Consider the following 24,335-nt stretch of genomic DNA (forward strand, 5'->3'; position numbering starts at 1 on the left):
ACAGAAGGGGTGTGGGGTACGATGGAAAGAAGAGGCAAAAACAAGAAAATACAGGCTGGTTGGATTGACCTCTTTATGGAGAAGGTGTTGGAATTGATTGTTGTACAGGTTATAACTGAGTGCTCAGAAAAGCTCAAGCTAACCAAGAACTGCCAACGTGGTTTTGAAAAAGGGAAACTGGGTTCAACCAATTTGTTGGCATCTCTGAAGTAATACATACTCTAAATAAAGGGAAGCCTGGATACATACTATACTTGGATTTTCAGAAGGCATTTAACAAGGCTCCACATAGCACATTATTAATGCAAAGGAGTTCATGGTGTAGACAGGAATCTATCATCATGGACAGAAAATTGGCTTCCTGGCAAGAAATAAACAGTATGCTGAAATTGGTCTCTTTGTCTGATTGGCAGGATATAATGAGTAGGGTTCTGCAGGGGCCTTAGCTTTTTAGAATTTTTATCATTAACTTAGACAGGTGAAGAGAAGACATGGTGGCTAAATTTGCAGATGACACCAAGATAGGTAAGAAAATAGGTTGTGACGAGAACAGAAGAAAGTTGCAGATGAATAGAGACAGATGTTTTCAGGAAGAACAAAAACCAAAGTTTTATTCAAACTTGCAGAATTTTGCAACATTGAGTTAATTTGCAGGTACAGCAGGCAATTAGGAAGGCTAATGGGATGAATTCCTCTATTATGAGTGGAACTGAACACAACAATAAACATGTCATACTTCTAAATGGTATTGGTTGACCAGATCTCAAATACTGTTTTTTTGTCTTCTAAGTTAAGAAGGGGTGCAAATACAATTGCATTGTTTCAAAGGATGTTTACTGGATTGATGCCTGAAATGAGTGACTCGTGTTTTGAGGATAGGTTGGACTGGTTGGGCTTGTTTCCTGCTGAGGTTAGAAGAGTGAGGGGTGATGAATGAAGTGCATAAAATCCTGCTTTGACAAGATGGTTGTGGAAAGGATGAAACATGTGGATAAGGTGTGGATAAGTCCAGAACTAGGGGATTCTGTTTACAAGTAACAGGTCACTCTTTTAGGACACAGATCAGAAGAATTTTTTTCTTTTGAAGGTTGTGTGACTTTTAAACTCTCAGTCTGAGATAAATAGATTTGTATTGGGTAGAGGAATCAAAGATTCTCAGGGATAGATGGAAATGGGAACAGGAAATATAAACAGATCAGCTGTGAACTTATTGAATGGTGAAACAGGTTCAAGAGGACAAATGGCAATCTTCTGCTCCCAATTCATATGTTTGCATGCTCTATTTTACCTGCAAAACTGCTTCATTTCATATTGGTCCCTTAAAATCCAACTGCCTCTCAGTTTGCCAGCATTGCAATATCTTTTTACAATATGACATTTTCTTCCTTTGTAAGATAACAAAGTGTGGAGCTGGATGAACACAGCAGGCCAAGCAGCGTCTGCTGCTTGGCCTGCTGTGTTCATCCAGCTCCACACTTTGTTATCTTGGATTCTCCAGCATCTGCAGTTCCCATTATCTCTGATCACAATATTCTTCCTTTGTATTGGCTGTATCAACAATTTAGCAGCGTCTAAAAACTTAGGACTGAGGGCGAGATTTTTGCAGATACATTTCTGGTTGCAGCAGCAGTGCGAGCGGGAGCTTGGACCAGGGGCCTGTTGGGAAGCCGGTGAGTCACTGTTTTTGAATCTTTAAAAAGCTTACTTCGTGAATAGGCGGAGGTATGCTGAGCAGGAGCGGACACGGGACTGCTGAGTAAGTGAGGTGATATATTTGTGTGGTTGCGTTACCCAAAACACTACTCGGGTAGTGTCTCCCACCTATCCTCCTCCTCTAACCAAAAAAAAGGTTCTGTGCGCCTGATTGTTAAGGTAACAAGTTTATTTTTTGTTCTTTATTTTTTAACAGTCTCTTTGGGAATTTAGAACAACGGGAACGGAGGTCAGGGCAGTTGAATGTTCCTCCTGCAGAATGTGGGAGGTAAGGGTCACCACTAGTGTCCCTGCTGACTACATCTGCGGGAAGTGCACCCAACTCCAGCTCCTCGAAAACCTCGTTAGGGAACTGGAGCTGGAGCCGCAGCTGGAGTTGGATGAACTTCAGATCATTCGGGAGGCAGAGGGGATTATTGAGAGGAGTTACAGGGAGGTAGTCACTCCTCAGGTACAAGAAAAAGGCAGATGGGTTATGGTCAGGGGACGGAAAGGGAACCAGCAGGCAGAGCAGGGATCCCCTGTAGCCATTCCCCTCAACAATAAGTATACCGTTTTGGATACTGTTGGGGGGGATGACTTACCAGGGGAAAGCGGTGGGGCACAGGTCTCTGGCACAGATTCTGTCCCTGCTGCTCAGAAGGGAAGGGGGAAGAGGGGCAGAGCAGTAGTCATTGGGGACTCCATAGTTAGGGGGACAGATCGGAGGTTCTGTGGGGACAAGAGAGACTCACGGTTGGTGTGTTGCCTCCCAGGTGCCAGGGTGCGTGATGTCTCTGATCGTGTTTTTGGGATCCTTAAGGGGGAGAGGGAGCAGCTCCAAGTCGTGATCCACATTGGCACCAATGATATAGGTAGGAAGAGAGATGGGTATTTAAGGCAGAAATTCAGGGAGCTAGGATGGAAGCTGAGAGCTAGGACGAACAGAGTTGTTGTCTCTGATTTGTTGCCCATGCCACGTGCTAGTGAGGTGAAGAAGAGAGAGAAGTTGAACACGTGGCTACAGGGATGGTTCAGGAGGGAGGGTTTTGGATTCTTGGATAATTGGGGCTCTTTCTTGGGTAGGTGGGACCTCTACAAACAGGATGGTCTTCACCTGAACCAGAGGGGTACCGATATCCTGGGGGGGAAATTTGCTAAGGCTATTCGCGTGGGTTTAAACTAATTCAACAGCGGGATGGGAACCAAAATTGTAGTTTGAGTACAGAAAAGGTTGAGAGTAGGGAGGTCTGAAATCAAGTTTCAGGGATGCAAGATGGCACCGGCAAGCAAGAAGTTGGTTTGAAATGTGTCTACTTCAATGCCAGGAGTGTCCGGAATAAGGTGGGTGAACTTCAGCATGGGTTAGTACCTGGGACTTCGATGTTATGGCCATTTCGGAGACATAGATAGAGCAGGGACAGGAATGGTTGTTGCAGGTTCCGGGATTTCGATGTTTCAGTAAGAACAGAGAAGATGGTAAAAGTGGGGGGAGGTGTGGCATTGTTGGTCAAGGACAGTATTACAGTTGCAGAAAGGATGTTTGGGGACTCGTCAACTGAGGTAGTATGGGCTGAGGTTAGAAACAGGAAAGGAGAGGTCACCCTGTTGGGAGTTTTCTATAGGCCTCCGAATAGTTCCAGAGATGCAGAGGAAAGGATAGCAAAGATGATTCTCAATAGGAGTGAGAGAGACAGGGTAGTTGTCATGGGGGACTTCAACTTTCCAAATATTGACTGGGAACACGATAGTTCGAGTACTATAGATGGGTCAGTTTTTGTCCAGTGTGTGCAGGAGGGCTTCCTGACACAGTATGTAGATAGGCCAACAAGGGGCAAAGCCACATTAGATTTGGTACTGGGTAATGAGCCTGGCCAGGTGATAGATTTGGAAGTAGGTGAGCACTGTGGTGATAGCAATCACAATTCTGTTATGTTTACTTTAGTGATGGAAAGGGATAGGTGTATACCACTGGGCAAGAGTTATAGCTGGGGGAAAGGCAATTACGATGAGATTAGGCAAGATTTAGGGAGCATAGGATGGGGAAGGAAACTGCAGGGATGGGCACATTAGAAATGTGGAGCCTATTCAAGGAAAAGCTCCTGTGTGTCCTATGTAAGTATGTACCTGTCAGGCAGGGAGGAAGTGGTAGAACACAGGAGCCGTGGTTTATGAAGGAAGTGGAATCTCTGGTCAAGAGGAAGAAGAAGGCTTATGTTAGGATGAGATGTGAAGGCTCAGTTAGGGCGCTTGAGGGCTACGAGGTAGCCAGGAAAGCCCTAAAGAGAGAGCTCAAAAGAGCCAGGAGGAGACATGAGAAGTTATTGGCGGATAGGATCAGGGTAAACCCTAAGGCTTTCTATAGGTATTTAAGGAATAAAAGAATGATGAAAGTAAGATTAGGGCCAATCAAGGATAGTAGTGGGAAGTTGTGTGTGGAGTCAGAGGAGATAGGTGAAGCACTAAATGAATATTTTTCAACAGTATTCACTCTAGAAAATGACAATGTTGTCGAGGAGAATACTGAGATACAGGCTACTACAGAGTGTGAAGATAGATAAGTCCCCTGGGCCGGATGGGATTTATCCTAGGATCATCTGGGAAGCCAGGAAGGGAGATTGCCGAGCCTTTGGCATTGATCTTTAACTCGTCATTGTCTACAGGAATAATGCCAGATGAGTGGAGGATAGCAAATGTGGTTCCCCTGTTCAAGAAGATGAGTAGAGACAGCCCTGGTAATTATAGACCAGTGAGCCTTAGCTCAGTTGTTGGTAAAGTGTTGGAAAAGGTTATAAGAGGTAGGATTTATAATCATCTAGAAAAGAATAAATTGATTAGGGATAGTCAGCACGGTTTTGTGAAGGGTAGGTCATGCCTCAGAAATCTTATTGAGTTCTTTAAGAAGGTGACCAAACAGGTAGATGAGAGTAAACTGGTTGATGTGGTGTATATGGGCTTCAGCAAGGCGTTCGATAAGGTTCCCCACAGTAGGCTATTGTACAAAATGCGGAGGAGTGGAATTGTGGGAGATATAGCAGTTTGGATTGGAAATTGGCTTGCTGAAAGAAGACAGAGGGTGGTATTCGATGGGAAATGTTCATCCTGGAGACCAGTTACTAGTGGTGTACCGCAAGGGTCGGTGTTGGGTCCACTGCTGTTTGTCATTTTTATAAATGACCTGGATGAGGGCATAGAAGGATGGGTTAGTAAATTTGCAGACGACACTCAGGTCAGTGGGGTTGTGGATAGTGACGAAGGATGCTGTAGGTTGCAGAGAGACATAGATAAGCTGCAGAGCTGGGCTGAGAGGTGGCAAATGGAGTTTAATGTGGACAAGTGTGAGATGATGCACTTTGGTAGGAGTAACCGGAAGGCAAAGTACTGGGTTAATAGTAAGATTCTTGGTAGCGTAGATGAGCAGAGAGATCTCAGTGTCCATGTACACAGATCCTTGAAAGTTGCCACCCAGGTTGACAGGGCTGTTAAGAAGGCATACCGTGTTTTAGCTTTTATTAATAGAGGGATTGAGTTCTGGAACCATGAGGTTATGCTGCAGCAGTACAAAACTCTGGTGCGGCCGCACTTGGAGTATTGTGTACAGCTCTGGTCACCGCATTATAAGAAGGATGTGGAAGCTTTGGAAAGGGTGCAGAGGAGGCTTACTAGGATGTTGCCTGGTATGGAGGGAAGGTCTTACAAGGAAAGGCTGAGGGACTTGAGGCTGTTTTCATTAGAGAGAAGAAAGTTGAGAGGTGACTTAATTGAGACATATAAAATAATCAGAGGGTTAGATAGGCTGGACAGGGAGAGCCTTTTTCCTAGTATGGTGATGGCGAGCACGAGGGGGCATAGCTTTAAATTGAGGGGTGAAAGATATAGGACAGATGCCAGAGGTAGTTTCTTTACTCAGAGAGTAGTAATGGAATGAAACGCTTTGCCTGCAATGGTAGTAGATTTGCCAACTTTTAAGTACATTTAAGTCATCATTGGACAAGCATATGGATGTACATGGAATAGTGTAAGTTAGATGGGCTCAGATCAGTATGACAGGTCAGCACAACATCGAGGGCTGAAGGGCCTGTACTGTGCTGTAATGTTCTATGTTCTAGATACATGTTAACACTGGGGCCAGTTAATATTTGTGGACTGGACCTAATTCTGGGTTTCCTGCTCTCCACCAACAATTTTAGCCAGTGCAGGAAGAGACTGCACACTGCATCTCCTCACCTAGCTAGTTCTACTTGCTCGGAATGGGTGAGAGATAGGCATCTCCTTGCCTGCTGAAATTTTCATAGACTCAGGCAACCTTTTCAATGACTCAGCCCTTCAGATGGGTCATGAACCATTATCTAGATTTAGCAACCATATGAAATGTAGGTTCTGAAGGTCTTCCAGCTGCTTCCTCTGGTCCTTCATAGTCTCATCATAGTACCGATTTATAACCATTCCACGTATAGTCAACCAGTATATATATTTATATATATTATATAAATGTGTATATAGAGTCGTACAGCATGGAAACAGATCCTTAGGTCCAACTCGTCTGCATCAACCAGGCATCCCAAGCTGACCTAGTCCCATTTGCCAGCATTTGGCCCATATCCCTCTAAACACTTCCTATTCATATACCCATCCAGATGTGTTTTAAATGTAATTGATGTAACTGTACGTGCCTTGACCATTTTCTCTGGCAAATTCATTCTATATCTGCACCACCCTCTGCGTGAAAAGGTTATCCCTCGGGTCCTTTTTATATCTTTCTCCTCTCACCTTAAATCTATGCCCTCTAATTTTGGACTCCACCACCCTGGGAAAAAGACCTTGGATATTCACCCTATCCATGCCTCTCATCATTTTATAAACCTCTATGAGGTCACCCTCAACCTCCGATGTTCCATGGAGAAAAGCCCCCGCCTATTCAACCTCTCCCTCTAACTCAAATCCTTCAGTCCCAGCAACATCCTTGGAAATCTTTGCTGCAGCTTCTCAGGTTTAACAAAATATTTCCAAGAGAAAGGCAACCAGAACTGTACGCAGTATTCTAAAAGCAGTTGCACCAATGTCCTGTACAGCAAAACATGATGTCCTAACTCCTATACTTGATGCACTGACCAATGAAGGCAAGTGTCCCACTGTGTTCTAAAATAATATTCTTCACTGTCCACTACATCACCTGTTTTGATTACATCTGCAAAATTACTAATCAAACCTTCTGTATTCACATCCAAATCATTTATATAAATGATGAACAACAGTGAACAGATAATGATCCTTGTGGCAAACTGCTAGTCACAGGCCTCCAGTCCAAAAAGCAACTCCTTCCCACCACCCTCTGTCACCTACCTTCAAGTTGATTTTGTATTCTATTGGCTAGCTCTCCCTAGATCCTAAGTATAGTTCATGCAACAACTGAGCCACACTACAACAACAGATTGTATCGGACTGACATGAACAAAAAGTACGTCCATGGAGTTACTTTAAAAGAAACTGCTGTTCTTCCAACCTTATACAAATGTCAATCAGACAGCACAATAAAGTAACAGTACCAGAAGCTTCAAACACTTCACACCTCTTAATCCTGTCAAAATAAATATGCAACATTGTGATCTTTATGTGATCTCTTCTGTCATTCATCTATTTGTCATCTTTCACCCACAATGTGGTCTCTTTTCAAAATCTAGGTTCATGCGTTAGATGTCTTTCTCTAAAGTTTCTATTACCTTTCAAAGAGTTTTGTCAGGTTCTTTAAACATGATGTAATTTTTGGAATTCATACCGGTTATCTTTTGATATGTTTCAGAGATAGTAAGCACTGCAGATTCTGAAGAAGGGTCTAGGTCCAAAATGGCAGCTTTCCTGCTCCTCTGATGCTGCTTGGTGTGCTGTGTCAATCCAGCTCTACACCTTGTTATCTTACATTTTGATATGTTTCTGGCTCCATCATTTCTTCACAAATAGAGCTCTCTTTCTATCACTGACTTTAAGATGGCCTTGTTATCTCCCTTTCTACCATTTTGCACCTGAACAATAATACATATACCTGAGCCCTGCAGCATAGTACACTTTTAAAATAATCTATTATAGATGCAAACAACTGTCAATATTACCTCCTTTCCAATTTCAAAGCTACATATACCATTCAGACTTATGCTCTTATTTTTTAGTTTTGTTAATTTTTTTAGATAACTTCTGTCATTTCACCCCAACTCTCTTAATAGTAAATTAAACTCATCCTCCAGTGAAGTGATCCTCTGGAGCTATTTATTTGATAATCACAGCATTTTCTTTCATATTTATGTTGCTGTAGTAATGAAAGTAGGGAAGGGACCTGAAAAATGTTTTCAATACTAGAATAATTCATCATATAGAACAAAGAACAAATATAATCGTTGTGAAGCAACAAGAAGAAGTAGATAAAGAGCACTGCCACTTGTTAACTAATCCTTTTCCCCTCGAATTTGTTTAAAGACACATTGGCTCCCTGCATCAACAAATGCTAATTATCTTCTTACTGCTTACATGGTAATGATCAGGGTTCAAGTCATCCTTCCTTATTCTTCATCCTGAGTCATGTGCTGACCTGCATCAATGTTCATCATTTGGAACTTAAATAATTTAGTATTATCCAGGAAAGGGTAAACTCAGGATTAAAGAAATGTACACATTGAGATACTTCAACAAGGTGGTCATATCACCCATGAAACCTGCAATCACTGAGAATAATATCAATATGATATCGCAATAATTCTTGAAACACTCACTTGAGTATGCATGTTCACCAATTGATAACACTATACCAAGTAAATAGAATAAATTATTCTTGTCATATACGAAGAAAAATAAACAATCATGGATTAGATTTTCTTCTTTGTGCTTGGGCATTGCGAGAATGGGAACAAACATGTAAATGATCACAAAATGATTAGTAAATGTCCAAATGAGAAAGAGGAAATGATACCCAGTCAAACCTTTCCATTTTATTTTAGAAAACATATTGCTGAAGTACATAAAGTTCAATTGAAAATGATGAAAAAAAGCAGTATCCTCAATATCTGTCTATTCCAGCTTGCTTTATGAATTCACTCACTGAAAGCTGTCCAGGTAGAACCTGAGGGGCATCTTTCAGAGCTCCAGGACTAGTTGGAGAAATGACTGAAATGCACGGTCGTTCCATCTTCTGTGACTCAAAGGAACTTGAACCTATAAAAGGTGAAACATTATTGACTTCTATTCTTACATGTGGATATTTGTCTTTCATAGACGTATTGCATTACCAACATAGATATAAACCTGCATTTATAATATTTGTTGAATTCTGTCTTCCAAGGCCTATTATTATTAACATTCTTAAGTATAAAGCCTTCAAAATAACTCAAAGCCAGGAAATAAATCAAAATAAACAAAATCTTTATTTCACAACAAAGTTCCAATTCACCTCTCAAAATATCATTTATAAGTAAGGCATAACATACAGATCTTTTTTTAAGTGAGATAACTCTTGGAAACTTGATGAAACAGTCTTTTAGACAGATATCTTTCATGACTAGGACTTGGAGTTGCTTCATTCAGCTCAGAATAATACCATGAAAGTATTCTTCAAATTTTTGTAGCAAGGGCCCTATCAAAGGAACATGAATCCAGGGCAGTGTCATATCCCCAAGTTCATAGCAGAAACATAGACCCAATTTAGTGATTCAGAAAATTGTGCCTTAATATCTGCTAATGTAATAATTTTTATGAATAAACTGAATGAGATGTTATGCAAAATAAAACTAAAAAGTGCATTTTAAATACTGGGTTTGACTTGACTCAGCCGAGACCTGATCTCTGCCATCTTCCTGCACTGCGTCACATTCACTGGGGACACTGGTCCTTGTGCACCTATTCATTCCCCAGTTATTTAAATTGGAGACTCTCACTGATGTGCTTGAACTTATCAAACCCACCCTATTTTGTTTTTCCTACATTTTTAGAATCTTTCACTGAACTTCTTTTTGGAAACAGGATCTTGCATAAGCCAAACATTGGGCGATATGGTTTTGGGGTTGATGAACCCAGGGGGTGTAGGCGCGTTGTATGTGGACACGTGCTTGTGCTTAGGTGGTAGAATGTGGGATGTGACTGTAGTAAGGATTTTGCCTTGAGTTTGGACAGGTTTGAGTTGGGGGCGTAGTGAGATGTTGGGGATTGGGACGGAGTGTGGAGACAGGATATGGGGCAGGGGTTAGGAGGTGCAGATGGGCAAAGTAAGAGTAGTTTGTGGGATGGGGAACAGGTTAGCAGATGGTCACCTAGGAAATCACAAAGAAAATATCCCAGAATGTTTTAGTATCACAACCTATGGCTTGCAGTTTTCTGAACAAGACATCACTGGACTGTCTATCAGCAGCCTTACTGTCTGCACTCTCCATTCAAATTATTTGCACTGCACCCACTGTCTTCTGACTCTGTCTCATCTGTTTCTGACTATTGCTGCTGTAACTGGTCTACTGTCTCACACTGCAATATGGAGCAATCGTGCATTTTAACAATTACAAACGCTTGATTACATATGAGTAGGAGAGTCTCTAAGTTAACAATCATTGCAGTTGGTCAAACCCAATTTTTTAGGTACCAAACCTTTTCTAAAGCTCAAGTGAAAAGGAACATCAGCAAGGTATGATCTGAGTGTTAATAAGCAAAGTTTGAGGCGATATGATGTCGAGTCAATATCTTTCAGTGCCATGGGCAGAGATAAGCTATTTCATACGTTACATCAGTACATTACTTTGGGTTCCCATGAGGATTTCCACCAACTTTAACTCATTTTTCATCAATTAATGTTCATAACTAAATAATAAAGAAGAACTAAGAACAACACAGCACAGTTACAGGCCTTTGGCTCTTTTAGCCTACTCCAAGACAGTTTGCCCTTCCATACTAAAATTGTCTTCATTGACAGGATCCATCTCCCTCTATTCCCTTCCTATTAACGTATTTGTCCAGGTCCTTCTTGAATGCTGCTAGACTGCTTGCTTCCACGACCTACTCTGGCACCATATTCCAGGCACTCACCACCCTTTGTGTGAAAAACCTGCCTCACACATCTCTTGCAAAATAGCCCCCACCCACTACATCTCGAACCTGTGTTCCCTAGTAATTGACCCCTCCACCCTGGGAAAAAGCCTCATACTTTCCACTCTATCTGTGCCATTCACAATCTTGTAAACTTCTACCAGAATGCCCATCAACCCCCTGCATTCCAGTGAAAACAAACCCAGTCTATCCAATCTTTCTTCATAGCTAAAATCCACCTTATTAGACAACATCCTGGTAAAGCATTTTTGTACCCTCTCCAAAGCATCCACATCCTTCTGGTATTGTGGTGAACAGATCTGTATGCAATAGGGAGAACTCTTCTTAATCAAGCCTGGTCAAGTTAATAGACAGGCAATTTATCATTGATAAATAACATGATGGCAGATTGTTCCTGTATGTTACTGGATGGCAAACAATATTGTGTAATTCAAAGACAATAAATACCAGGACAAATCAAATGTAGAAATTTAGGGATTATAAATCCAAATCCTTCCTTTTGAGAAGTACTTACTAGACTCCAAAGGAGGGTGGGAACTCTCCGGAATTCTAGGTATATCACTATGGACAAAGAAAACGTTACAACCTTATGTCAGCAGGCAATGTCATATTTCCAGTAAAAATTATCCAGTTAAGATACACCAGACATTTAATGCTAACATTATTAAACACAAGCAAATGACTGTGACCCATATTTATTTTGAGATATATTCTCCATTAGTATTTCTATAGAATTTAGAAAGGGGTCAATGGAATGAAAATTCAATATTTCAAAGTTCTCATATCTGTGCAATGTCAACATATTTGCAAGAAATTGTTCAAAACATCCATCCTACTTTCAAAAGATTCAGCCACTTAAGAAGCACAAAGATTAATTTTGAACAGATACTGTGACTTCAGCTCATATGTCTTCATACTTTGCATGAACAATTTGGCTTGTAGGTCAGTCCAGAACTAGGGGAGGAGGGTCACTGACTCCCTGGTTTACAACAGCAAGCGTTTATTTAAAATTAAAATTCTTCTGAAAGCCATGTTGCCTGAGACTTTATAACTTAAAAAAAATTAAATAGCACCTCATTTTATTTTGCTCTGGAAGCAACTCCATTGTTAACTGCAACTACTTCTATTCTTTAACAAGCCAGCTTCTCACCGAATCTGTCTAAATGACAGTAAATGAGGCTGAATCCGGAAAAAACACTAGTGAATCGCCAAACGCTGCATGTAATGTAAAAGTCATTAGCCAGTCCCATAACTGAAGACAGGCTTAGATTTTTACAAAACCTCCATGGAATCCTGCTCCCATTTCAGAGATTCCAAATTTTACTGTTGGGTGAATGGGGTGAGTTGCAAGTAATTCTCACAAGAAGGAAACCCAAACTCTGTAGAAACTTTTGACTTGGTGCTGAGTTCCCTAGTTTTACTGTTGCAAGTGCTTTGGCCCACAGTGTGAGTTGATGTGAACACACTGGGAACACAAAAAAGTCCTGCTAACCATCATGGTTTCTCTGCTGGGACAGCCTCGACAAGTCAGTGCTGCTCGTGCAGTATTTGTCCACTTCGCTGAGTTTCAAAACCTATTATCATCTTAGGTTCCAAGTTCATGCCTTTTTTTAATGTGGAGTAAGAATAGGAATTTGTTCACTTTTGTTAGAAATTAGATATTGTAATTTAGAAAGTTTGAATGGGCTTCATGCATGGGTATTTTTTTTCTGAATTAAGTAAGAGCCAATTAACTGTAATTTGAATCACAAATTAATACATTTTCTGCACAAACCATTGCCTCAGTGAATCAAATTTGACTCAGAGATTTGAGTTTCTGATTTGTGAGGTTGAAATAAATCAACAAACTGGTGACCAGGAATAGAAACCATAATTAAGAATTTCATTGTTCTTGTACTCAAGGAGGCACAAGTAAAATACACATAGAATAATAGAATGCCTACAGTGCAGAAAGGGGCCATTCAGCCCAATGAGTCTGCACTGATCCTCGGAAACAGCATAATATAAGATGCATATTAGGGCAGCATAGTGGCTCAGTGGTTAGCACTGCTGCCACACAGCACCAGGGATCCAGGTTCAATTCCATCCTCGGGTGACTGTCAGTGTAGAGTTTGCACATTTTCCCTGTGTCTGCGTGGGTTTTCTCTGGGGGCTGCGGTTTCATGTCACAGTCCAAAGTTGTGCAGGCTAGGTGGATTGGCCTTGCTAAATTGTCAAAGTGTTCAGGGAGGTGTAGATTAGGAGGATGGGTATGGGTAGGATGCTCCAAGGTTTGTTGTGCTGAAGGGCCTGTTTCCACACTGTAGGGATTTCTATAATCATATGACATTTCTAACAGGGGACATTGATGCATGTCAAAAACAATCACAAAAGTTAACTAGTCATTCCAATGATTATTAAACCTACTACCAGAAAACTATCAATCTGAACTCTACAGAAACAATTGCAAGCAAGACTGATTTTGAGGCTTGGTTAGTTAGGTTCCATTACAGGGCCTTTTTTATTACAGTAAAAAAGTTTTACTAAGAATTTAATAAATAAATAAGCAGCATTTATATGAATAGATTACATTAAATTATTTTTGTGGTGGAAGTCTGAAACCTTAAAAGACGTCAGAAGGAGGCAGAAACAGCCACAAGCAGCTTTTAATCAAAAACTTCCAGAATGAGATTTGACGGCATGCTTAGAAGAATGTAGCAGATTGGAAGCTGAGTTGTTTAGGTCAAGAAAGACAATTCCCTCATATGGGGAAGTGCAACTTCTTTTGTGTTAATAACAAGTAATGCTGATTAAATTAACTAAGTGAGTCTGATCAGAACTGTTGCTTATTTGTTGTCTATGATATAATACATGGATTTAAATGATACCTATTGTGACTTGTCCCAATGACTAACATTTCTCCTTAAACTGACTGAAATAAACTTTAGTGTTGCAGAATCAGGTCCTACCACCTACAGATGATATCAATGTATGACACAAACAAAGATGAATTTTCTGATCCACTGAACCATGTTGGATTTGGTGAGAAGTATGAAAGAATAGTAAGAAATGGCCAGTGAGGAGTATTTTGATGTCAAGAGTAAAAAGCCTGATTCTCTAAGTGTTGAATGGGGAGACAAGCTTAGCATGCATTCTGATAATGCCTTGCCTCACTTATATGTAGATTCTATTCTTTTATCAACTGGAAAAAAACTACACAGCAATTATTCCTGACATGAAGGTTAGTGTAGATATCAGGTGTCTCCAGCTTGCTGCTTACTCCTCCAGTGACTTGATCTTGGACAGAAACATCTCAGGGCATACCCCATGGGTAGCTTCTACACGCACCTCCCATCCCTCACAGTGAGGTGCCTGCCTGACATTTCTGGGGCAATCGAAAGGAACTGTACAGCCAACTCTTGATCAGATGTATGGCTGGACTTCAAAGATGGTGCTAGGGCCAAGAATCCCAGGAGATCCCGGCAGCAACCAATTCTGCCACTTGTGGTGAATGGAAGAATAGGACGTGTGAGGTCACAGGGATTGATGTGTAATTGAAGAATAATGTTGAGAAAACCTGCCAGGGCTCAAAGAAGGAGGCCATTCATCAAACTTGCTAAAGTGAAACTGACCTGACTTCTTGTAGAATTCAGCCTCAGATTTATTTATAAATAACTGGAATTCAGTAAAGGTGAAGCTGCAGAAAGTTTTGGACAACTGGTGATGTGTTGATGTGATATGCAATGCTTTGTGCTGGAAAAGAATTATAACTGCAACTAACCATGCTCTCAGCTCCAATTAAGCCTTTTACAAGTGACAACCAGCCTATCCAGGAAGAGTGCGAAAGCTGGCAGTAGACAGCTGATCAGCTAGCTACCACACAGTAGCCATGAGGCCTGATCTAGATAAAGATAGATCTTTGGAGAAGCATATAATATAAGGAGACTAAGCAGCTAGCTCAAAAATGAAAGAAAATAAAAATTGCTGAAGAAACTCGGGTCTGGTAGCATCTATGGAGAGAATGTAGAGTTACTGTTTCGAGTCCAATGATCCTTCTGTCTGAAATATTGCTTTGAGATTTCAGCAAATGAAAATGAAGACATGGCCACTGAAAAGGCAAGACATAGAAAACGGAAGATACCCAAGAAACCTAGTTGAAGCAATGAATTCACAGAATCCCTACAGTGTTGAAACAGGCAATTTGGTCCAACAAGTCCACTGCAACCCTCCAAAGAGGATCCCACCCAGACATAACCCCCTATTCCATTCCTGTAACCCTGCACTTCCCATGGCTAATTCACCAAACCTACATGTCCCTGGCCACTACGTGCAATTTAGCATGGCCAATCCACCTAACCTGCACATCTAGATGTGAGTTTGCTCACTGAGCTGGAAGGTTCGTTTTCAGACGTTTTGTCACCATTCTAGGTAACATCATCAGTGAGCCTCCGGTGAAGCGCTGATGTTCTGTCCCGCTTTCTATTTATGTGTTTAGGTTTCCTTGGCTTGGTGATGTTATTTCCAGTGTTGGTGATGTCATTTCCTGTTCTTTTTCTCAGAGGGTGGTAGATGGACTCCAAATGTGTTTGTTAATGGCGTTCCGGTTGGAATGCCGTGCTTCTAGGAATTCTCGTGCGTGTCTCTGTTTGGCTTGTCCTAGGATGGATGTGTTGTCCCAATCAAAGTGATGTCCTTCCTCATCTGTATGTAACGATACTAGTGATAGTGAGTCATGTCTTTTTGTGGCTAGTTGATGTTCATGTATCCTGGTGGCTAGCTTTCTGCCTGTTTGTCCAATGTAGTGTTTGTCACTGTTCTTGCAAGGTATTTTATAAATGACGTTCGTTTTGCTTGTTGTCTGTGTAGGGTCTTTTAAGTTCATTAGTTGCTATTTTAGTGTGTTGGTGGGTTTGTGGGCTACCATGATGCCAAGAGGTCTGAGTAGTCTGGCAGTCATTTCTGAGATGTCTTTGATGTAGGGGAGAGTGGTTATGGTTTCTGGGTACGTTTTGTCTGTTTGTTTGGGCTTGTTGCTGAGAACTCGGTGGACTGTGTTCATTGGGTACCCGTTCTTTTTGAATACGCTGTATAGGTGATTTTCTTCTGCTCTTTGTAGTTCCTCTGTGCTGCAGTGTGTGGTGGCTCGTTGAAATAATGTTCTAATGTAGCTTCGTTTGTGGGTGTTGGGATGGTTGCTTCTGTAGTTCAGTATTTGGTCCGTATGTGTTGTTTTCCTGTAGACGCTGGTTTGAAGTTCCCCATTGACTGTTCGCTCTACTGTGACATTTAGGAATGGCAGTTTGTTGTTGTTTTCCTCCTCTTTTGTGAATTTAATGCCAGTAAAGGTATTATTGATGGTCTTGAAGGTTTCCTCTAATTTGTTTTGTTTAGTGATGACAAAGGTGTCATCCACGTAGCAGACCCAAAGTTTGGTTTAGATGGTTGGCAGAGCTGTTTGTTCGAGTCTCTGCATTACTGACTGTGCTAAGAACCCTGATATCGGAGATCCCATGGGTGTTCCATTGGTTTGTCTGTAGGTTTTGTTATTGAAAGTGAAGTGGGTGGTAAGGCATAGGTCCACTTGCTTGATAATGTTGTTCTTCCTGATGAGGTTGGTGGTGTCTGGTGTATGTGTCTTTGGCTCTTCTAATAGTGTAGTCAGTGTTTCTTTGGCCAGGTTGATGTTGACGGATGTGAACAGGGCTGTTACGTCAAAGGAGACCATTATTTCATCCTCTTCTATCTTGGTGTCTTTGATGGTGTTCAGGAATTCTTGGCTGGAGTGAATGGAGTGGCTTGAGTCTTCTACTAGGTGTTTTAGTCTTTGGTGTAGTTCCTTGGCTAATCTGTACTTTGGTGTTCCAGGTAGCGAGACTATGGGTCTGAGGGGGGGCTTCTGGCTTGTGAATTTTGGGTAGTTCGTAGAAGCGTGATGTGTTGGATCCATCTGGTTTCATTTTTTGCAAGTCTCTCTTGCTTAATTCTCCAGATTTTTGAAATTTTTTGAGTAAGGATGTGATTCGGTTCTCTAGTTGTGGGGTTGGGTCTATCGCCACCTATTGGTAAGTACTGGTATCTGCAAGCAGCGCGTTCGCTTTCTCAACGTAGTCTGTTTGGTTTAGAAGCTGCACATCTTTGTACTGTGGGAGGAAACCGGAGCACCTGGAGGAAACCCACACAGGCGCAGGCAGCACTTGCAAACTCCACACAGACAGTCACCCAAGTGCATTCAAACCCAAGTCCCTGGCACTGTGAGGAAGCAGTACTAGCCACTGAGGTACAGTGTGGTCCCATGGTAAATTCTAGGAGGGACTTAAGAGTTGTGAAGGGATGAACAGATTTCAAAACAAGAACCAAACAATTACACTGGAGTGAGTTCATGGTGATCACTACTTAGTGTGGATAGGATACAAGAATCACAGTTTTAAATGAGTCCAGAATGAGATGTCAGTGCACAAATGAGCTCTATGAAGGGCATACAATGGCCTAGTGTATTATTGCTTGACCTTCAATCTAGAAAGTTGGCTACTTGTTCTGGGGACCTATGTTCAAATGCAGCCGTGGCAGATGGTGGATCTGAATTCAATATAAATCTGGAATTAAGAGTGAATTGTTAGGAAAAGCCCATCTGGTTCACTGATTGTTATTGAAAGTGAAGTGGCCAGACCAGATGGCTCCAGATCCACAGCAATGTGGTCGACTCTTAACTGCCCTCTGGGCAATTAGGAATGGGTGCTAAATGCTGGCCATATGAACAAATCTTTAAAAAACTAAAATGTATACCCAAGAGGAAAGATGATTGTTGCCCCAGTTAAAGTTTGCTCAAATAAGAAAAGGCATTCAGGAGTAAGTTAGAAAAGACATGCACTACAGCACTTTAATATGGACAGCACGGTGGCTCAGTGGTTAGCAATGCTGCCTCACAGACCCAGGTACACGGGTTCGATTCCAGCCTCGGGTGACTGTCTGTGTGGAGTTTGCACATTCTCCCCGTGTCTGCGTGGGTTTCCTCTGGGTGCTCCGGTTTCCTCCCAGAGTCCAAAGATGTGCACGATGCGTGGATCAGCCGTGCTAAATTGCCCATAATGTTCAGGGGTGTGTGGATTAAAGGGGGATGGGTCTGGGTGGGATGCTTCAAAGGGCGGTGTGGACTTGTTGGGCCAAAGGGCCTGTTTCCACACTGTGGGGAATCTAATCTAATATGCAAGGAAGGTTGCGACACAAACCAAACACAGAAATGGAGGATGAGAAAAAAGCACTAAAATGATGACAAACTTTTGAGTGCTTGTGGTGATGAAGTTTGCCTACATTAAACACAAAGATTTTTCAATTGCAAATAGCAAATTCTAATATGATGATATTCTAATATCATGATATTTGGAATGCTGCACAGGCAATGAAACAGGTAAAAATGGCTCTTTGAAGCTGAAACATTCAGGTTAACATTAAGCGGTGTTAGCACTGGTAAATCTTGTGGATTTGTTCTGTCAGAATTTTGGGGGAGTGCCCGACAAAATAATCTTTAAATAAAATCTTTGACAGTGAAAATGAACAGTTGGATGAAATACGAAAAATGCGAAACAGAATAATTAAAAAGACGGTGGTTCCACTCATATCTCATCTGACAAATGCCAAAATTGTAAAATATTTGAATTAACCATCCATTTTGGATTAATGAAAATTAAAACGCAGCATTGTTTTCTTTCTCATGCCCAAATACAGTGAGTATCTATGAAAATAATTGACATTTCAGCCAGAATATGCTGTAACTATAAGACAACAAAATATAAGCAGTAGACTCAACTAATTAGAACAGTTTTCATTGCAGTTGGTCAGTCATCAGCTTCTCACCACTTGATCTAAAACCCTGCATTTCAAGTGTATATCCAAGTACTCTATAAATAATTAAATGAGTTCTGTCTCTACCTGTTTTGCCACTTTTAGGCAGCAAGTTCTAAATCCAGCCTTAAAATCCATTTGAAGGTGTAAGATCTGGGAGCAGAAGACAATTCAGACCATCAAGCCTGATCTGTCATTTAACACAATGGTGGCTGTTCTCATCTCGGCCTCAACTCAACTCTCTTGTCCACTCTCCAGCACCCTTTAATCCATCAGTGATTAAAAATCTGTCTACCTCCTCTTTCTAAATTTATTCAGTGTCTCAGCATCCATAGCATTCTGAAGTAGTGAATACCACAGATTCATGATGAAGGGTCCAAACTTGAAACATTGACTTTCCTGCTCCTCTGATGCTGTCTGACCTGCTGTGCTCCTCCAGCTGCACATTTTATCAACTCTACCACACTGATGTTCCCTGACAACTAGCAAAGGATCTAGTACTGAGCCCTGCAGAACTTTTCCAGTTCCATAAACACTTATTGTTATATACCCTTTGCCTTCCGCCTTTGAATCAATTTTTGGATTCAATTTGTCACTTTGCCTTAGATACCATGGGCTTTTGCTTTCCTGGCTGACCTGCCACATGGAACCTTGTTAAAAGCTTTGCTTAAAATCCAAATAGACTACATCAAATGCATCCTCATCAAGGCTCCTTCTTACCTCATGGAGTTGTAGTCATTGAGTCTTACAGCATTGAAATAGGCCCTTCAATCCAACCAGTTCATGCCAACCATGTTCCCAAACTAAACTAATCCCACCTGCCTGTAGTGGCTCACATCCCTCCAAACATTTCCTACTCATGAACTTATTGAAATATCTTCCTCAGAAAAAATCAATAATGTCAGTCTGACACAAACATCGCTAAGCAAATCCCAAAACTATAGCACAAAGGCTGGTCCTTCGACACTTCACCAGCTCTGATAAAGCGTAATCTAGACTTGAAATATTAAGTTGCAATCTCTTATAGATACTGCCTGACCCATTATGATCTCCACCATTTGTTGTTTTCCATACAGTTGCCAGCATCTGCAGTAATTTGTTCCTAAACAAATCCTTACTGACAGTGAATAATCTGTCTTCCTACATTAAGATTTATCCTTTTCCTCAGAATTCTTTCCAATAACTTCCCACCAAGATTAGGGGTCCTGTTCTGTAATTACTCAACCTACAACCTTCTGTTTTTTTAAAAAAATGGTACAACATGAGCTGTTCACCAGTCCGCTGGCACCTCACCCAGAGGCAGAGGGAGCTTCCACTGTCCCTTCTTCAGCTTCCTTTAAAATCCTAAAATATATTTCATCCAGGACTGGGAGTAAATTCAAAAAATTAAATCCTTCAACACCCCCTGTTTCATTGTTAATATTATATTGTCCCTGCTTTTAGTGGAAACAGACAAGTTATGCACAATGGGCTCAACACAGCCTCTGACTCCACAGAAAGATAATGGTCTTTAACAGATCATAGAATCATACAGTACAGAATATGCCCTTTAGCCCATCAAATCTGTACCACCAAAAATACACAGTCAGTGGCCCCACTTTCCACATTAGAATCACAGAATCCCGCACAGTATAGAAAGAGGCCATTCAGCCCATTGATTCTACACAAACTCTCTGAAGAGTGTCCCAACCAGACTCATCCCACCTTATCCCCATAACCCTGTATTTACCATGGCGAATCCACCTAGCCTGCATATCCCTGGCCACTATGAGGCAATTCAGCATGGCCAATCCAGCTTAACTGCATATTTTTGAACTATGTCCGGAGTCTTGAATGTTATAACACTTAGAGTGCTCAACCAAGTACATCTCAAAGGTCCTACTCTTTCCAATAGCTATATCTTCTTCAATATGGATTCCCACAAATAAAACTCAGAAGAGCCAGGAGGAGACATGAGAAGTTGTTGGCGGATAGGATCAGGGTAAACCCTAAGGCTTTCTATAGGTATTTAAGGAATAAAAGAATGACAAAAGTAAGATTAGGTCCTATCAAGGATAGTAGTGGTAAGTTGTGTGTGGAGTCAGATGAGATAGGGGAAGCGCTAAATGAATATTTTTCAACAGTATTCACTCTAGAAAACGACAATGTTGTCGAGGAGAATACTGAGATACAGGCTACTAGACTAGGTGGGATTGAGGTTCACAAGGTAGAGGTATTAGAAATCCTACAGAGGGTGAAGATAGATAAGTCCCCTGGGCCGGATGGGATTTATCCTAGGATCCTCTGGGAAGCCAGGGAGGAGATTGCCGAGCCTTTGCCATTGATCTTTAACTCGTCATTGTCTACAGGAATAGTGTCAGATGACTGGAGGATAGCAAATGTGGTCCCCTGTTCAAGAAGATGAGTAGAGACAACCCTGGTAATTATAGACCAGTGAGCCTTACCTCAGTTGTTGGTAAAGTGTTGGAAAAGGTTATAAGGGATAGGATTTATAATCATCTAGAAAAGAATAAATTGATTAGGGATAGTCAGCACGGTTTTGTGAAGGGTAGGTCGTGCCTCACAAACCTTATTGAGTTCTTTGAGAAGGTGACCAAACAGGTAGATGAGAGTAAACCAGTTGATACGGTGTATATGGATTTCAGCAAGGCATTCGATAAGGTTCCCCACAGTAGGCTATTGTACAAAATGCGGAGGAGTGGAATTGTGGGAGATATAGCAGTTGGGATCGGAAATTGGCTTGCTGAAAGAAGACAGAGGGTGGTAGTTGATGGGAAATGTTCATCCTGGAGACCAGTTACTAGTGGTGTACTGCAAGGGTCGGTGTTGGGTCCACTGCTGTTTGTCATTTTTATAAATGACCTGGATGAGGGCGTAGAAGGGTGGGTTAGTAAATTTGCACACGACACTAAGGTCGGTGGAGTTGTGGATAGTGACGAAGGATGCTGTGGATTGCAGAGAGACATAGATAAGCTGCAGAGCTGGGCTGAGAGGTGGCAAATGGAGTTTAATGCAGACAAGTGTGAGGTGATGCACTTTGGTAGGAGTAACCGGAAGGCAAAGTACTGGGCTAATGGTAAGATTCTTAGTAGTGTAGATGAGCAGAGAGATCTCAGTGTCCATGTACACAGATCCTTGAAAGTTGCCACCCAGGTTGACAGGGCTGTTAAGAAGGCATACAGTGTTTTAGCTTTTATTAATAGAGGGATCGAGTTCCAGAACCAAGAGGTTATGCTGCAGCTGTACAAAACTCTGGTGTGGCCGCACTTGGAGTATTATATATAGTTCTGGTCACCGCATCATAAGAAGGATGTGGATGCTCTGGAAAGGGTGCAGAGGAGATTTACTAGGATGTTGCCTGGTATGGAGGGAAGGTCTAACAAAGAAAGGCTGAGGGGCTTGAGGCTGTTTTCATTAGAGAGAAGAAGGTTGAGAGGAGACTTAATTGAGACATATAAAATAATCAGAGGGTTAGATAGGGTGGATAGGGAGACCTTTTTCCTAGGATGGTGACGGCGAGCACAAGGGGGCATAGCTTTAAATTGAGGGGTGAAAGATATAGGACAGATGCCAGAGGTAGTTTCTTTACTCAGAGAGTAGTAAGGGAATGGAATGCTTTGCTTGCAACAGTAGTAGATTCGCCAACTTTAGGTACATTTAAGTCGTCATTGGATAAGCATATGGACGTACATGGAATAGTGTAGGTTAGATAGGCTTGAGATCGGTATGACAGGTCGGCACAACATCGAGGGCCGAAGGGCCTGTACTGTGCTGTAATGTTCTATGTTCTAATGTTCTATGTTCTAATGCCTCTAATTTACATGCCAAATGTTTTCTGTAGTATTATAGTAATTGTTACATGCAAGTCTCCTTTTCCAAATCTCTTTTAAATCAAGGCATCTACAGGTCACTGGATTTATTCACCCCCTTATCCTTGTTCTCTCAGGGAACAAGCCCTTAATACTTTTAATGTCTTCCTTGAGTAGCTCCCTCTGCTCTGGCTCAAATAGCTAGTGGACAATTAAACAACTCACTGGAGAAGCCAGAAAATTCACACAAAGGATTAGGCTGAAACATTCACAACATCCTTCAGCCAGAAATGTCATGTGTAAGATCCAACCCAGCCTCCTTTAGAGGTCTCAGCATCGCAAGGTTGTCATCAGTCAATTCATTTCACTCCACATGATATCAAGAAACAGTTTGAGGCACTGGAAAGGCCAAGATTCCAGCAAAAGAACCGAATACTTCTGTTCTTGCCGCATCCCCAGCTCACCTGCTGCAGTCCAGCAACAACAATGGCATCTACAGAATATGGAAAACTGCCTGGCTACATTCTATTTAAAAAAGCAGGTCATTGAGGGGAGAAAGTCGGGGGAGAGGGACAGGGAAATAGAGAGAAAAAAATACAGCGAGTGTGCCTTTGCAGCTCTAAGGGGTCATGAGCAATAAAAGTCAGGGGGGAGTGGAAAAAAAATTAACCTTGGCTCAGTGGTTTGCACTGATGCCTCACAACACCAGGGACCCCGGTTCAATTCCACTCTTGGGCAACTACGTGTGTGGAGTTTGCACATTATTCCTGGGTCTGCATGGGTATCGTCCAGGTGCTCCAGTTTCCTCTTACAGTCCAAAGATGTGCAGTCTAGGTGAATTGGCCCTAAATTGGCCATAGTATTCAGGTGGGTTATAGGGGGAGGGTCTGGTTGACACTGTAGGGATTCTATGTTGATTTCGATGAAATCCAACCCTGCTCCATCAGACTACTCTCAATCATCAGCAAGTGATGAAAGGAACAATCAACAGTGCAATTAATCAGTGCCTGGTTAGTAATACTCTGCTCACTAAGTCTCAATTTGGTTTCTGTCAAATCTAATCAGCTCTTGATCTCCTTATAGCCTTGGTTCAAATTTGGGCAAAAGAACCGCATTCCAGGAATGTGGCGAGAGTGACATCCTTGACATCAAGTTGCATTTGACTGAAAGTGGCATCAAGGAATCCTGGCAAAAGTGGGGTCACGAGAATCAGAGGGAGGACCTTCTGTTGATTGGAGTCATATCTAGTACAAATGAATATGGCTGTGGTTGTTGGAGGTCAGTCTTCTGAGATCCAGGACATCTTTATACAAGCTCCTCAGAATTGTGTCCTAAGTTTATCAATTTGTAGTTGCTTCATCAATGACCTTTCCTCCATCATAAAGTCAGAAACATTTGCTGATGCCTGCAGGCTATTCAGCATCATTGACAAGTTCTCAGCTATTGAACCCGTCATGTCCAAATGCAGCAAGATCTGGAGAACATCTAGGATTCTGTTGACAAGTGGCAGGTAACATTCATGGCACACAAGTGCCAGGCAATGACTATCTCAAAGAAGGGAGTATCAGCTCACCACCACCTTCTCAAGTGCAACTAGGGATGGGTAATAAATGCTGGTTAGCCCATGATGCCCAGATCCCATGAGTGAATTCTTAAAAAAACTACCCAACATCCCTTACGATCCCTCATCAGAATGGCCAACACCTGTTTAATAATGCTCTTTACCCTGGTATTACTGAGACAATACACTTCACAGGACCAACAAAGGGGGCTGTACAAACACCCACTTGAATCATATTCACTATAAATCAACACTTCGTTTTATTATTTTGTCAGGACCCCATGTTGAAAATGCCCTTCAGTGATATATATGTGCTTGTAGTCCTCAGAGATGCTCTCAATTGAGCAGCAAGGTGACTCAGTGGATAGCACTGCTGCCTC

At 41.7% G+C, this 24,335-nt stretch overlaps 1 protein-coding gene across 4 annotated transcripts in view; it reads right to left on the reverse strand.

Annotated features, from left to right (window-relative positions):
• LOC125452394 (regulating synaptic membrane exocytosis protein 1-like) overlaps window positions 1–24,335 on the reverse strand; it is a 596,477-nt gene that overhangs the window by 266,634 nt on the left and 305,508 nt on the right. For all 4 annotated transcript variants that reach the window (XM_059645492.1, XM_059645491.1, XM_059645490.1 and 1 more), the window contains 2 exons: window positions 11,282–11,328; window positions 8,780–8,892 (listed from right to left, as the gene is read on the reverse strand). In XM_059645492.1, the coding sequence (XP_059501475.1) occupies window positions 8,780–8,892; window positions 11,282–11,328 (160 nt within the window). The remainder of the gene's footprint in view (window positions 1–8,779; window positions 8,893–11,281; window positions 11,329–24,335) is intronic.

The sequence above is a fragment of the Stegostoma tigrinum genome, chromosome 4, assembly GCF_030684315.1.
Source record: "Stegostoma tigrinum isolate sSteTig4 chromosome 4, sSteTig4.hap1, whole genome shotgun sequence".
Classification (NCBI taxonomy): Eukaryota; Metazoa; Chordata; class Chondrichthyes; order Orectolobiformes; family Stegostomatidae; genus Stegostoma; species Stegostoma tigrinum.